The 15,794-nt window shown below is 42.7% G+C and overlaps 1 protein-coding gene across 1 annotated transcript in view; it reads right to left on the reverse strand.

The window, feature by feature from the left end:
- Nucleotides 1–10,234: 10,234 nt before the first annotated feature.
- Nucleotides 10,235–15,794, reverse strand: part of KCNQ3 (potassium voltage-gated channel subfamily Q member 3) — a 67,735-nt gene continuing 62,175 nt past the window's right edge. Inside the window, exons 13-15 of the mRNA XM_019547264.1 lie at nt 14,286–14,384; nt 13,354–13,438; nt 10,235–11,791 (exon numbers count right to left, since the gene is read on the reverse strand). Coding sequence (XP_019402809.1) covers nt 11,057–11,791; nt 13,354–13,438; nt 14,286–14,384 — 919 coding nt within the window. The 3' untranslated portion in view covers nt 10,235–11,056. The remainder of the gene's footprint in view (nt 11,792–13,353; nt 13,439–14,285; nt 14,385–15,794) is intronic.

Here is a 15,794-nt window from a genome sequence, read left to right on the forward strand (position 1 = left end):
CTGGCCGATGGCAACATCCTGAGGAATACCCAGCATGGGTTTGTTGCGGGTAGGTCTTGTTTGACCAATCTCATTTCCTTCTACGACCAGGTGACCTGTCACCTGGACAAGGGGGAAGAGATTGATGTCATATATCTTGACTTTTAAAAAGGCTTCAGTCTGATATCCCATGATCACCTCCCAGCAAAACTGGCCAACGGAGGCCTCGGCCTCACCATGATCTGCTGGCTGGGGAATTGGCTCCGTGGTCGGACCCAGAGGGTGGTGGCTGACAGAAGTCAATTGTCATGGTGCCCTGTGACAAGTGGGGTCCCTCAAGGCTCTGTCCTTGGGCCTATACTATTTAACACCTTCATTAATGATGTGGACATTGGTGTCAGAAGTGGACTGGCCAAGTTCGCCAACGACACCAAACTCTGGAGCAAAGCATCCGCACATGAGGACAGGAGGGCAATCCAGGCTGACCTGGACAGGCTCATGAAATGGGCGGATGAGAACCTAATGGTGTTTAACACCGAAAAATGCAAGGTTCTCCACCTTGGGAGGAAAAACCTGCAGCATCCTTATAGGCTTGGCAGTGCTATGCTGGCTAGCACTACAGATGAAAGGGACTCGGGGGTCATGATCAACCACAAGATGAACACGAGCCTGTGATGTGACAGTGTGACTAGTAAAGTGAGCAAAACGCTGCCTTGCATCCATAGATGCTTCTTAAGCAAATCCCAGGATTTCATTCTCCCCTTGTACTCAGCCCTGGTGAGGCCGCAGCTGGAGTACTGCGTCCAGTTTTGGGCTCCACAATTCAAAACGGATGTGGAGAAGCTTGAGAGAGTCCAGAGAAGAGCCACGCGCATGATCAGAGGTCAGGAAGACAAACCTTAAGACGACAGGTTGAGAGACATGGGACTCTTTAGCCTGGAAGAGCGCAGGCTCAGGGGTGACCTGGGGGCCACCTATAAGTTTATCAGGGTGACCACCAGGATCTGGGGGAACGTTTGTTCACCAGAGCATCCCGAGGGATGGCAAGGTCTAACATTCATAAAATCCTCTATGACTGTTACAGGCTGGACAAAAGGAAGATCTTCTTTACTGTCCAAGCCCCCAAGGTCTGGAACAGCCTGCCATCGGAGGTGGTTCAAGCACCTACACTGAACACCTTCAAGAGTAAATTGTATGTTTATCTTGCTGGGATCCTATGGCCCCAGCTGACTTCCTGCCCCTGGGGCAGGGGGCTGGACGCTGACCTTCCAAGGTCCCTTCCAGCCCTAATGTCTATGCAATCTATGAAATTAGGCTATTGCTCAGTAGTGTTATTAAAAAGCTATTTGCTGGTGCTACTGTGCAGTAACTCTGGTTGCTGTGTATTTATTTAGTACTTGATTATACAAGTACTAAATTAAACGTGCAGTAACCACTGTGCATTAATGAACATGTAGGTGTGCTCAGCGTGTCCAATTGCTTTGCTTCTGAGAAAGTGGGAAAAAATTAACTCCTCATGCGGTTCCACACCTCGGACAGCTTCCTTGATGGTGTTTGGGCAGAAGCATAGGGAGAACTATTAGTAGTGAGAGGCTTTCTGGATCTCTCCAAAACCAGAATATGAGTTCCTTATCTTCTTGATTCAGATAGGGATGCCCCTTTCTTGAGCAGGGCTGGCCTAAATGCCTCTGTAGGTTCTTTTCAGCCCTACTTCTCTGTGAATCTGAGTGTTATTCCTTGCCAGAACTGTTTTTCAGCTAGATGGACCACATTCACCCTAGCAGCACTCCAATGCCTTGAGTAAAATCTGCTTACTCAAGCAGATTACTGCTTACTGCAAGCATATGTATGTGGATCATGGCCTGGGAAAAGGTGCAGGGCTCCAGTGCAGGTGACCAGTAGATTAATAACTCACAACTGCAGCTGTGCCGTTTCCATTGAAATGGGATCCCTGCCATCGTGTGCAAGTCCCTGCAGTGGAATCTGCTGCACTTTTCTCTTTCCACTTCATGCTGCTTTCTGCACTGACACGGTTGCTCAGCAAGTCACGGTAATGTCAGCAGATTCTATACAAAGGGTTTAATGTATTCAATACGGTATTGCAGTCATCTTGAAAGAAATCCAGGAAGTGAAATAAAAATGCATATATTAGTATGGGGTAAGAGCTGTAGTTCTCTTTGGAACGTCTAATCTAAAATAAATGATTAAAAACGTTCCAGAGGACTTGCAGTTTCATTAAAAAAAACCCTTGAAAAATTCACCGAATGGTAGCTTGAGCCTGCTATTACTTAAATAGATTTGATACTGGGATAGCTTTTTTGCTGGATGAATGACTCCTGATTTATACACCAGTGTGTACGTGAGATCCGAATGAGAGCCCGCACATTGTTAGCAAAACAATCACGGCAGATTTTAATGCTACTTTTCAAGTTTGAACAGTCTGTTGGTTGCCAGAGCTCCCGTGGCAGGTGAAACCACCTTAGCTACTCCAGGCTCTCAAGAGATGAGACACCAGTAGTCAATTTTCCAGAAGAGAAGAGGTTTTATGTAGTTCTCTCTCTATAAGCCTTATTAAAACAAATGATTCAACCTCTTGACTCTGTCTGAAATTACAGTACTCAATAGGCATTTATGAGGCACTGATACCTTGTCAAGTGATGCTCCTTGCTAATAACTTTTTTTTTTTGTCAATGAAAGTAAAAAACCAGGTCTTCCCACTGGTAACCAGCCTGATCTCTGGGAAAACTGGTCCCAGTGTTCGGGAACAAACATGGCAGGAGGCATACCTAGCGAAAGCTCTCTAAGTTACCCAGTGAAACATGAACATTTCCTAACCAGCCAGTTACATGCAAAAAGCAAAACCAAATCACGTCCCCCCACCGAACCCAACCCAAGTATGAATGGTAATTAAAAATGATTTTAAAAAAAGGCATGAAAAAGCTTTTACTGAAAGGTAACGACAAAATGAATCAAACATCAGGCCGGACTTTAGGCAAATTAGCAACAAAATCACTCTGTGCAGCTATTCTGCTTTTCCTCTGGGGGCAGCAAAGACTTCCAAAATCATTCGTGAAGCCTCACAACACTGCTGTGACAGGGGCATGTGGCAGTCTGCTAATTTTACAAGTGAGACTAATTATGCAGACCGGATTAAGTGATTTATCCCAGACTACACTTTGAGTCCGTGGGAGAATTAGGAACAGAGCCCAGGAAGTCTGATTTCCAGGTCCATTCCTTTGACTTGCTGTAACCAGCAGATAAATGCCTTCCTTACAAAACTCATCCATACCAATTCAACATGAGGCCTCCAGGGGCATTACTTATTTTGTGCAATTTGACTATATTTTAGGAGATTCATACCCCTATTTGCATGTATGGTTTTCTCATTTTAATTCCTAACGCACCATTAATTTAACACACTTTAATTCCTAACACACCATTCTTCAATCTTACCATTAAAGAAACCTAACAATGAACCAAAAGAAACTACATGGATGAGCAAGAAACTTGTATATCAGTGCAGCAGGATAAAATCCATTATTTGTACTCTGTTCAATGCCACACAGATGAAGTCAGCATTATTTTTGCTACTGACTTCGCTGGGGGCACAACTGGGCCCATACCCATCAGATCTGCACTGATATGACCCAGACTATATGATGAAATGAAACTTCTGCCACATCATAATTGAAATTTCTATTTATTAATAAGTGGTGCAGTTTTTAAAGACAGAACATAAAAAAATCAGTTAAGAAGTATTGTTTGCATAATATATTGAAATAAACATATTAAAGTTGTTCAAATATTGGACAGTGCCAGAATATAAATTACAGGTACAGTTTAAAAATTACAATAAATAATATTATAAAGAGCACTAAAGGCCACTTGTAGAAAAGTTGTGTTCCCTTGTCAGCCAGAATCTGAAAAGCATCTTTGTAGCATGGAGAAAATTTCAGTGAGCAAGGCACAAATACTAGTAATAACCAAATGCCTAAACTAGAAAACAAAATGCAGTTGGCTATATAACCTCAAGTCGTAACCTACCCTTAAGATGGAAATAGGCTCTCACTTCCACTGTTTTGCTTCACTTAATGGCAGTGGAAATAGTTAAAAGCTGACTGGTGAGGATCAGGCTCTACAGCCTACATTGTCAAATGTGATCGGTGCTGGCGGGATCCTCATGTCTCTTTGAGACACCCAATAAAAAACTCCTTTAAAAGGGTCTGATTTTTAGAAGTGCTGCACACCCCTCCTCAGAAAAATCAAGCCCCTCCAAGGTGCCTTAGGTCAGGCTCCTCAAAACTGAGACCACTCTGAAGTCATTAGCGACTGTTGAGGCGGTACCCACATCCCTTACACGCTTGAAACTCCAGGTCAAGTCAGCGGGATTGCGCGGTGTGTAAGGACACGAGATCTGGTTATTCAGCTACTTGCTGCAATTGCAGGAGCAAATCAGATCTGCTATAACAGGTACAACTCCACAGTTATCCGTGGAGCTGCAAAAGAGGCTGAATTTGCTCCTTAATTTGCACTGTCTGGCAGCTGTAGGCACTGACCCTGCAAAGAGATCCGCAAGTAGATGAAACCCAAGTCAGGGTTCATACAGTCCAAGCACAAATTAGCTTGCAGGGACCTGGACCAGGAGAAGGACGAAGAACAGAGCAGTTTGCAGCAACAAAACGTTCCAACCATTCCCTCTTAAACAATGCAGCAAAGGTCTAGACAAGAGCAAAGCATACGTAAACCAAAGGTGTTTTAGGGAGAGATCCTGGAGTCCTTTCACATGCTAAATTCCTACTAACTTCTCTAGGAATTGTACATGCCAAACCACTACAGGATCAAGCATAAGAATGGACAACACTCATTGTTTCAATAGATTTTTCTTTAAGGAACAATTCTGTAAATGGACCATATAACTGGATTAGATAAAACTGGACATTTACTCTTGACATGTGCATCTGCAATAATGAAACACCTTCAGTTTTAATGTAGAGAAAAATCAGAGGGTATAAAATAAAGCTGAGAGGAGAGCCACACAATGTAAACATAGACTAGCCTTTCCCAAAACCTATACATGTGCTCAACTTGTTACACAGAAAGAATCAGTATAAAAACATAACTAATACAAAAAAGTGAGCTGATCATTTGCTTTTTGGAATGATCATTTCTGTAATGAATCCAAATATATCCACATATACATATTTTTAAAAAAAAGAAAGGGTTAGGACCTGCCTTTGCTCCCAGTTAAATAAAAATCAATATAAGATTTGCCACTGACTTTATGGACCAAATGCCTAAGTACTTGCTAATTATGAGAGGGCTAGGATGCCATTCACATCACAGAATGCATTTTCCAGCCCTGAAATATATGGCTGATCTCCAGCGGTTGTTAAGAGTCAGCAAAGAGTGCATTCATCTTATGTCAAGTTAATTTAATCCTTTTAAAATTAAGCAGATTAACAATGATTTTATCCTATTTAAAGGTTAATGATGTGTAAACAAAGAGTCAGTGTCACCCCAGACATTAGGAAGGTCTGCCCTTACTGTAATTGCTAGCACTGAAACTGAAATGCCATGTGCTAATGCAAGATGGTATAAAAATTAATGTTGACCTAGACGTTGCCGTCAGATGAAATGCTGAACCATGCTTCCCAGAGCATGCAGCAAACCATTTGTACAATGCAGATCCTGACTTTCAAACAATTGTGTTAATACAGGCTAATAATCTTTATTTCACTTTGCCCAAATACCAAGTCACTTTCTTAAGTGCACAAATTGCAGCTATTAGCTTCATTTGATTATAGTCAAAGGAATACAAGCTTGGCTGCCATCCAGATTGATCTCAGAGGCACCTAAACAGGACCTAGGCAGGTTTTCAGCCCCTAAGTCACTAAAAGTGACGCAGTTTGACCCGGTTCCACTGGTGATGAACCCTAAATTCTGGTGCCTAAATTCTAGTAATGCTTCCATTTTGGACTGCCGAGTTCCCAGGGTGTCTACCATCTGAGCCTGCCTAGAAATGATCCAGCTTGAGCAACTCCTGTTGTGAACCAGATTGATGCCAAGGAGGACCTAGTAATACTTGATCTATTAGGCATTCTCCACACACTTAATTTGCATCAATAGTGCTGAACTCAACTCAACTGCGATGATTGTGGCAGCATTCAAATCTCTTGACCCATCATCTAGTGGGTTGAGCAGTCACAGGAAGAGGCAGGCCTGGGTTCTAGCTTTGCCTCAGCCTGGAGGGATTTGAAACCTATTTTCTTGTTTCTCCGGCTGTGTCTGACTTCTCAGGGCCTCTCTGACTTTCTCAATCAACGGAGGTGCCAGACCCTTTGCCTTGACTGTATAGGGTGCCTAAACATGGTCAAAGTGATTGCTTTTCATGCCAAGGCTATACACATGCTCTGATGCATTCTTATTAAAACACGTCGAAGCAGACTCAATTAATCGAGTCTGCTCCATGTTCTAATTAGAACGCTCTAGCATCACTGCAGCATCATGTGCGTAAGCCCGCATGGGTTTAAAAATGGCCACTGGGGTGCTTTAACTTTTAGCCTCAGTTAAACCATCCTGTGGCCATTTTTAAATGTCTGGGGGCTTAATACATGTGATGCTGCATCATTTTAATTGGAGTGGCTCTCTGGGAACTGCTCCAATGCCCCCCCCAACACGCGTCATAGCACATATATAGCCACCCCTAGGCTTTAGGCTCTGGCATGCTTAAATGTAGGTCCAATGTGGATCTGCGCCCTGTGTCTAATGATATCATTCATTAGTAAACAATATGTCAGTCTAAATTTTCACAGGCTTTGAACCAGATTCCCAAATTCCTCTCCTTGTATATGCTCCATATGGAACTCCGTGTTTACACTGCTAACATACAGACAGCAATCAGGTAGATTGTCACTGTCCCGGGGAACACACTAAAATGCCCATCTATAAAAAAGAAAGTCAGACTCTATACCTAGAACTTGGAGGCACATTTTTGGAGGATGCTGTGATTCACAAGGCCAACTCCTCCACCTGTGTAAACCAGAGTGGGCCTAGTTTGATGGAAAGATGCTGATTTACACCCACACAGGTTCTGGCTCATAATGTACATACCACATAACACTCAGCAAGCATGTAGATCCATTTAGGTCCAAGGTATTTAGTTACTTACCCCCACTGATAGTAAAGTAGGTCCCCACTGACCTTTCAAAAGCTGGGCCATAGTAGTGAAGTTTTTCTGCAGCCTACTTCCAAGTTGCCTTAATATTCAGATGGTCCCAAGATGCAAATTTGAATGTTTGAGCATGCATGGCTTTGGGAACTTTGTTCAGTCCCATACGGCAACACATGGAAAATACAGAAAGGTTGGATACACGTCTACTCAGAGGGGGAAAAGTAATGAATAAATAACTAGAGTTATTATGCCCAATGAATAAATAACCAGATTTCTGGTTCAGCTGACAAAATCACTATTTCTTCTTGAATTATTAGTTCACTATCTTTAATTTCCTGTTCACAGTATCCTGAAAGAATTGGATGACAGTTGTGCAGTCTAAAATATAACAGGACCACATCTTGGCCAATTCCTGAGCTCCTTACCCAAATTTTCCTCAGGCTTTGCTTAGGCAAGTTCCCAACAACTTCAACAGGAATTTGCTTGGCTAAAGATCAAGGAAGGGTCTAAGGATGGGGTAGAAGGTCGTTTTCAGAGTAACTGGTCCTGTTCAATTTGGGAATTATGCTATCATAATGTTGTCAGGCCCCATATGGCATCCCTCTCCTGGCTGACTGACTCATTCTTATTTTGACACATGTTCTACAAACCTGCTATTTTAAAATACCTGCAATGATGTGATCAACCCTCAAGCTTGATTCAGGCCTTCTTGGAGGGCTGAGTGCAGGGAGATGCATGTTGAGGATGCAAAAGCAGCAGGGATGTATCCACGCTCTCAACCCAGCTGCTGCTCTGTGCAGAGGGCGTCAGCATAGATGACTTCTCCAAAGGGAGGAGCGATCTGTGTCAGGTTATTGTGGCATCCTATGCTATGGGAGACATGACTTCCAGCCACTTTGAAAAGGAAAAATTAGTTGCATGCGATTGTAGGTTCACAAGTGAGCTACATGGCTGGAATTTCAATCCTGGATAAAACTGGGTTAAAGTTGCAGCTCTTCTGTCACCCTTGTGTGACTACAGAAGCCTGTGAATTTAACAGTTACATAGTAAGTTTATACTAGTAAGATTATACCAGGATCATTTAACCATGATGCAACTGTGACGTCTTTCTCTACCCTTAGACAACATAAACACTGAAATGAGCTCACCATTCCCCATGACACAGAACTTGGGCTTTTCCTTGCTCTCCTATGTAAGACAGTGATGTCAGTTCTGTGGACTGTAGGGGATCCCAGCAGTTGTGCCCTGCTGATACTTACATCTAATTGACATAAAAAAATTAAGAAAAGCAGCCCAACCTCATTTGACCTTAAGCATATCATTAAATATTTCATTGTGTCAGTGTAGTAGAATAGCTCCCAATTCTGACCCTATCCATTGTTTTCACCTTTGAATCAATGAAATTCCCTGATGCTACATGTGGCAAATCAGTGCTCACAGCCCAGTAGTAAATGTTCACTTTAAGGCAATTCAGCTATTAAGTACAGACATTGTGGGATAATCAGTCATTTTTCACCCCATTCTTTATGGCTGCATGTTTATACAGTTATCTAGTACTGGCTGAATCAAACTACTACCCTGACTTCTTGTGTCCTTCATATAATGTACCATTAAAATAATAGTGTTTATTTTATTTCCTCCCCTGTTGTTTTTTTTCTGAGCATACTATACACTATTTCACAATCTATTTTTTAAAGAATACTGTAACTTGAAAAAAATAGTAACTTTTAAAATATTTATCTAGAGTTAATACTGGAAAACTTGTCACATTATGTTACCATACAAATTTAGAGCTGAATTGTAGCTTTTAAAGCCTGAACTTCAATGCAGAAGGATGAGGTTGGGGTGGGAGTGGGAAAAATGAGGGGACACAGAGGTGCATTTCACCATCTGCAGTCAGTGGAGACATTCAGACCCAAATTTTCCATACGCTTGCCTCAGTTTTCAGTTACTCAGTTCTCTAAACACGTGGCCTGGTTTTCAGAAAAAATGAGCATTCACAACCCAAATTGAAATCCATGTACTTTGAACATCAAGAAAACCTGGTGTGTTTCTACTGTAAATAATTCTATACATCTGCAAACCAGTTCAATAGTATTAATCATGGACGTAGATGAAAAACTTTCCATTTAATTTTCACACAAGTGTTTTGCTGCAGAAACCCATTCACTCCTGTCCTGAGCTCTGTGGCAAGGGACAATATTTGCTCTTCTTCTTTAGGGCAGCCTTTCAAATATTTGAAAACTGCTACCATGTCCTCACCATCTTCTTTTCTCCAAACTCAACATACCTAGTCAGCACAGGAGCACCTCCTGCTGCTATTACCCTTGTGTTTGAAGTCATGGAGCATGCATAGCTCTGCAACATGAGGAGGAAAGGCAAAATGCAGAGAAGCAAGGAGGGTCTGGTGAGCAGCTGTATTTGGGGTTCACAAACCCTTTGCCATTTGGATCTTGGTTTTTTAGGAGATCTTGTACCCCTGCAGGGTAGGTGTGTTTGGGTAGACCAGGTCTAGGTTATCTGTAGGGATACTCCTACCTTTTGTAGAGGTGATCCCATCCATTAGGCTAAAACAGGCTTGAAAAAGCACCTCCATTGCTGCCCCGTGGGTTTGTGGGCAGGATTCTTTTCCCACTTCCCTTGCAAGAAACTGCAGTGCCCAGCAGAGTTATCTAAGATGGGGTTGTGAAACGGAGGTTCATCTGTATTGATCTGGGCTGGGTCCACAAACCTGGCATGAAGTATGTCTCATGTACATGTATTTAGATTGCTCCATTTGCACTAGGACTACTAGGCTGTGTCCTGCCAACGCCCTGTAGGCAGAAGTCCCACCGGACAGCACAGCATAGCAACACTCGCATTCCTAATGTGCCTTTCATCTGAGGATCTCAACGCGCTGTATGAAACATAAGTGAATTGAGCCTCACAACCCTCATGTGAGGTAGGGAAGTAAAATTCCCATTTTACAGATTGGGAAACTGAGGCACCGATACGTGACTTACCTAACATCAACCGAGTTAGTAAAAGAACTAAGAACAGAACCCAGGGGTCCCCTGCATGATCGCTTGTTTTGTGGGGGGGGGGTTATCAATATCCGTGGGAAGCTTGGTTTCATTACAAATAAATAGAATTAGCAAACAATTTGCTATAAAATCAGATTGATTGTACTCACACTGGTGACAATTATATAACTTGTGGTGGAAATTTCCAAGTAGTAGTCAAGAGGATTTATGTTGATATGTGGTATTAAAGAAACAGGTATCTAGTTCCCCCAAGTGGTTTTGAAAATCTCAAATTTTACCCCTCATTTCTATTTTACACTGTATTTGATACTGTAATATTGGCATTAGAGGTGAGAGGAGAAATCATGTAATAGAGATCACAAATTTTGATTCCAGCTTTCCCCTACTTGAAATTGCAGATGCGTTTGTCTAATTTGGGTGGAAAATGATTCACTAGCATTGGAAATGACGGTGCTGCCAGAGAGAAGACAATTTAGATTTTTCCTTCTCACAAAGGAACTTTGCTCCTGAAACTATTTTTACTTTGTTGCTCTGTTTATAAAAAGTAGCATGAACCATCACATCTCACCTGTCATTGATCTGACCATCATTATATTGAAGAACATCAGATAGATATGTATCAGAGAAGAACTTACCTGTACCATTTATATAGGGTAACGTCATGCAAACCATGCTCAAAACTAAACTCCTTAGTTTTGGTAGCATGAAAAAAACTGCATTAGTAAATTGTATGAAATGGTGCAGAATGACTACCACTAATATCACATGCATCTTATGCAGCCATTGGTGCTTTGAACAAGTAAGCTTTGGGTGTATAGTAGGTGAGATATACAAAGTGTGTTTACATTACACGGAGAAGTCGACCAGTGACCCCTCCCCTCTATTAAACCGGCTTGTTTGAAGGGGTCCATATTGAATCTGAAATCCCATCCCCTGTTGAAGACAGAGGCATGGAGCCACTTGGTGTAAAAGGGTCAGTATCTGTGTCCGTCTCGCCCTCGGCTAGATAGCGTTTCTCTCGCATCCATGCTGATCCCCCATTTGGACCAAAAAGGAAGTCGTCTTTGTCTTGGGAGATACTGAAGCCACTTGGTGAGCGTTCGAGCTCTTCATGGTTGACTGAGAGAAGGGATAACGGGGTGTCACTGTCTCTTGTCAAGCTCCTTTTCTGCCTTGGAGAAATCCTGTCTGAGTAGGGGCTCTGCTGGTCTCCGGGGGACGGGTAGCTAACCTGGGAGTCCATCAATGTGAGTATAGGCAAAACTGTTGGCCTCTCGGCATGTGACGTGGAAGAGGGTGTGGCTTGCGATTTCCCAGAGTTCTGTCCCCGTGATGACAAAGATCGCGAATAATTCATCGGATCCTGTGCTAAGAAACCATATGGGCTGACTTTGTTTACTGGAACCTGGTGGAAAGTATAAGGAGTTTCTTGAGTGCAAGGCTCAGTATATTTGTAAAGGATGCTTTTCAATTCAGAATATCTGTTTTCCTCTTTCTTCTCTGCTGGAGAGATGGCCTCCTTCAATGGCGTTAACTCAGTGACCTGGACTTGCAGCTGCTCCATATGATGCATGTGCATGTCTACTAGAAAATCCAGTTTCTTCCCCATGTCGTGAACCTGAAAAACACCAATACCAATGAGGGACTGGAAGTGATCTGCAGCTGGGGATTCAGTACGACAGACAGCAGTTATCTCTACAATATATTTTCCCACCACTTGTAATTTACCACAAAAGCAAGAGAACTATAAGGTGTTTCCTCAGGTCCTTGGTTGCAAAGTGTCTCAGCTTGAACTTGACCTTTTTTTATTTCACTATATGAGCAGGAAGAAAATAGGCATTTTCCTCTTTTGTGGGTTTTCTTCTGGTTCAAGGGTGATAAATATATGGGTTTGTTGTGTAGCTTGTAGGGATCCCAAGAGGGGTGGGAATTTTTGGGCAGGGCCCGATGCCAAAATTCAGGGTCTGTGGCCCTGTTGGGGGACACGTGTCAGTGGTAGTGGGGTGAGTGACAGTGGTGTTAACTCCACGCTCCTACCACCTATGGATCTGGCCTGTAAGGAAGCCATTGGTTCAGATCTAGTTTGTGGAGAAAGGTGAGGATGACACCTGTTCCAGTTTAATAGGTCAAGACCAGCCTCCAGTGACTGGAGTAGTGATATAAAGAGCAACAGTTAGACAGCCAGAAGCCTCGTCCCGTACAGGTTCCTAGGAGAGAAGAAGAAGAGCTGCACAATCTAAAGCAGGTGGATATTGGAGGTGACCACACTCAGCAGCAAGAGCCTGAAGCAGAGCTCCACAACTGGCTTATGAAAGATTAAAGGGCTGGGATAAGATTATGGAGGGGATACAGAAAGAGGAGTTCTGGCCATCCTGTAAGATGTTCGGAGTTATGCTTGCTGGCCCTAGGCTGCAGAAGCAAATGGAGGGGGTTTAGTATTTCCCATGCTTCTGGGCTTTGCTGGTTGCCAAACAGGGCCCAACTTTTCTATGAGTCTATGATTAGTGTTCAAAGATCAAAAGCTGTTATTATTTATGGCCATTTGGAAGCTTCAGTCCAATTCCCAGAACAGCCTAGTGCCTTTATCACTAAGGCCAGCATAACCTTTGTTGGTGACCATGACAGAAAGGCCACAGACTGATCTAGCCACAGCTGATGAAATAGCCTCTAACTCACCTTAGTAACTCCTGCCAAGTCATGGCTATGTCTCAGCCGTGACTTCCATCTTTGTGAAAGCTATCTGTACATCCACACTTCTACATCCAGAAAATTAACCCCATCACAACCAAACAAGTTCTTCACCTTATGTGTACCCAAACATATATATTTAGAACTGCATGTACTGCAATTTGCACAGACAACTGAATTATAGGCATGCAGGCTGTCAGAATTTGCACTCATCAAGTGCATCCTTTTTATATATTTGGTGCAGCAAAACAAGCATCAAACACAGCCAGTGCAGCCAGTGCTGGGATAGCCTCCAAGCAATGGACACACAGGTATGAACACAATTGGACTTTGGGGATGCTGGAAATCTGTTCTGAAAATTCATGGCACATGCCCATCTTGCTAAATGAGAGGAAGATGCAGTAATTAGTTTGCAAAATACACAACTGTCAGCAATTTAAACAAATTAATGGAAAACTAACATGAATGTCCCTCTATCTTGAAAATACTTACCTGTCTTTCAACTTTAACAAATTTGCCCATCATGCTTTGGTCTTCAGTATCTACTGTGGATGCTTTGGCTACATATGGATCATTTCTAAAAAGAATCAACAGTCCCATTAGTATTTTATGTTCCGTTTTATTACATTTGTATAATGTCATAGGATCAAAGTTTAATTGCAAAATGAGTACTGTTTTATCGTGGTAACTTCTTGGAATCCCAGTAATGGGCCAAAATGTGACAGTGCGAGGCACTGCATACACACAAATGACAGTCCAAACATCTTGTCTGGACAATTTCAAGATTAACATTTCTGCTTTTCTGGCCTGAAATGACTTTTTGGATCAAAACTTAATTATTAAAAAAAATCAAAACTAAAATAAAATACTTTGATTAACCTAGACAGGACATTGTTTCTGAATTTTGCTTTGGGCAATTTTCAAGTTTTTGATGGCCTTATTTAAGGTGGGAAAATTTTTTGAATCCACATTTCTGTGGGATGGAAACACATTTTTCTGTCCATCTGTATAAAACAGTATCTCTTTATCATAATACATCAGACCCTTGTTTTGCTATCTCCATCTTTGGGCATTTAAATTAAACAAATGTTTAATCAATATGCAATTTAAATCAGCCAAAAGTTTGCAGCCCAAAGACTCTGAACTTCATCAGACAATGGCTAAATGAGGGGAAGAGAAGGTTGTTAAATAACTGCCGAGGAGGTTATGATGTCACGTACAAGTACTTGAAGGTCTGACACAAGGCTAACAGAATAGGATGACTCCTGTAGAGAAATGAGGGAAAATGGGAAGTAAAGGAAATCTGGCATTCATCCGTTAATGTGGTAGCACACTGGCTATGTGAACGAAGTAAAGTTTTCAGGGTACATGGACATATTATTTCTGTTGCAGTTTATGAGAAACATTAAGTAAAATAATTTCACCTGGGAGACTGTTGTGAAGGGTAAGAAAAAGCTCCTCCTTTTTGGGATTTCTTATGCTTGGGAGTAGATGGTGGTCCAGGTGTAAAAATCATATCTACTCTGGAAAAAGAGAGGAGGGGGACATGACACAAGTGCATAAGGTCTATAAATACTTACAAGAAATGAGATCGACAACTTATCTCTGCAGCAAACAATACTGTAAGAATACCATGATGGAGAGTGAAGGCAACAGACTAGGAATGACACGCTTGCGCCTGGTTACACAGCAAGAAAATGGCAACACTGAGAGCCCCACTTCCTTACCATAATGTCTAGACAATATTCTCTTCACGTGCAATTATAAGAACAATTTGCTTCTTTTTCCTTTTCAAAGGAGACAATGCCACATTTCTGTTTCTCAAGGATGAACTGATAAACTGGTTATAGCCTTGTACGAACCTTCCTTCAAAGCCACCTGGAAAGCTGAAATATTGTGTGAAGGAACCACATTTGTTCCTGTGTTTCTACACAGCTTGTCGACTGATTCTGAATTGTCCAGCATGGCACTGCTCCACCCTAACCCCAGGACCTGTGTGATCCAGCCCGAAGGGCTCCTCCTAGGTCCACAAATTTGGTGGTGGTGGATCGGGGCAGTGCTAGCGGCCACTACACTGCTGGCAAGTTTCTAGACCCAGGGGAGCCTTATAGGCTATATAACTTGGCCTGGCACACTAGATCAGGCTAGTGCATGGGACTGCTGCAGTGCAGCCAAATCTAGGTGTGTAGGGTCAGGCTGGTGTGCGGCTGCATCTGGGTGGCAGGGTCAGGCCAGCAGGGTGGATCGTGTCCCACGCGATCCAAAATCCTGACCCAATGCAGAATCTGGTCTACAGACTGACCCCTGCACCACTCATCAAGCAATTGGGGCTGGACGTTTGGGCCCCACTGGTCTAGTATATAAACACAGCAATTACATTTCCCTGCCATTAAATACAAATATTACATTTAACACATTCCAACCAGCTAATTGGGGACATGACAGAAACCTGGAAAAGCCATGGTACGGACCAAGTGAACTGTTGTTCACAAAGTCCCAGAATACTAGAATAAGGAGGCACCCACTGAAATTAGTAGGTGGCAGGTTTAAAACTAACAAGAGAAAGAGCTTTTTAAAGCAATGTGTAGTTAATAGGCCTGTGCAAAGCAGCTAGTATTTGCTTTCAATTTGGCTGACTCAGGGGACAGTGATTCAATTCAGTGATTCGAATCAATGTCCCGAATTGATCTGGCCGAATCTGACTCGGCGATTCAGCCACTGCCGAATCAGTCAAATCTCCCAATTGGACAGGCTCCATCCCCCACCTACTCTCCCAGCTCCATCAATGACTGCCCTGCCCGTCCCAGCTCTTTAAAAAAAAAAAAAATCCCCCACTCACTTGCTCCTGCCAGGTCAGGGGGTAATCCCCACTGCCCTGTGCTGCATGGGGGACTCTGTCACAAGCCCTCAGAAGCCCCGAGGTCACTGCAGCA

The sequence above is a fragment of the Crocodylus porosus genome, unplaced genomic scaffold (genome assembly GCF_001723895.1).
Source record: "Crocodylus porosus isolate Cpor-Errol unplaced genomic scaffold, CroPor_comp1, whole genome shotgun sequence".
NCBI lineage: Eukaryota > Metazoa > Chordata > Crocodylia > Crocodylidae > Crocodylus > Crocodylus porosus.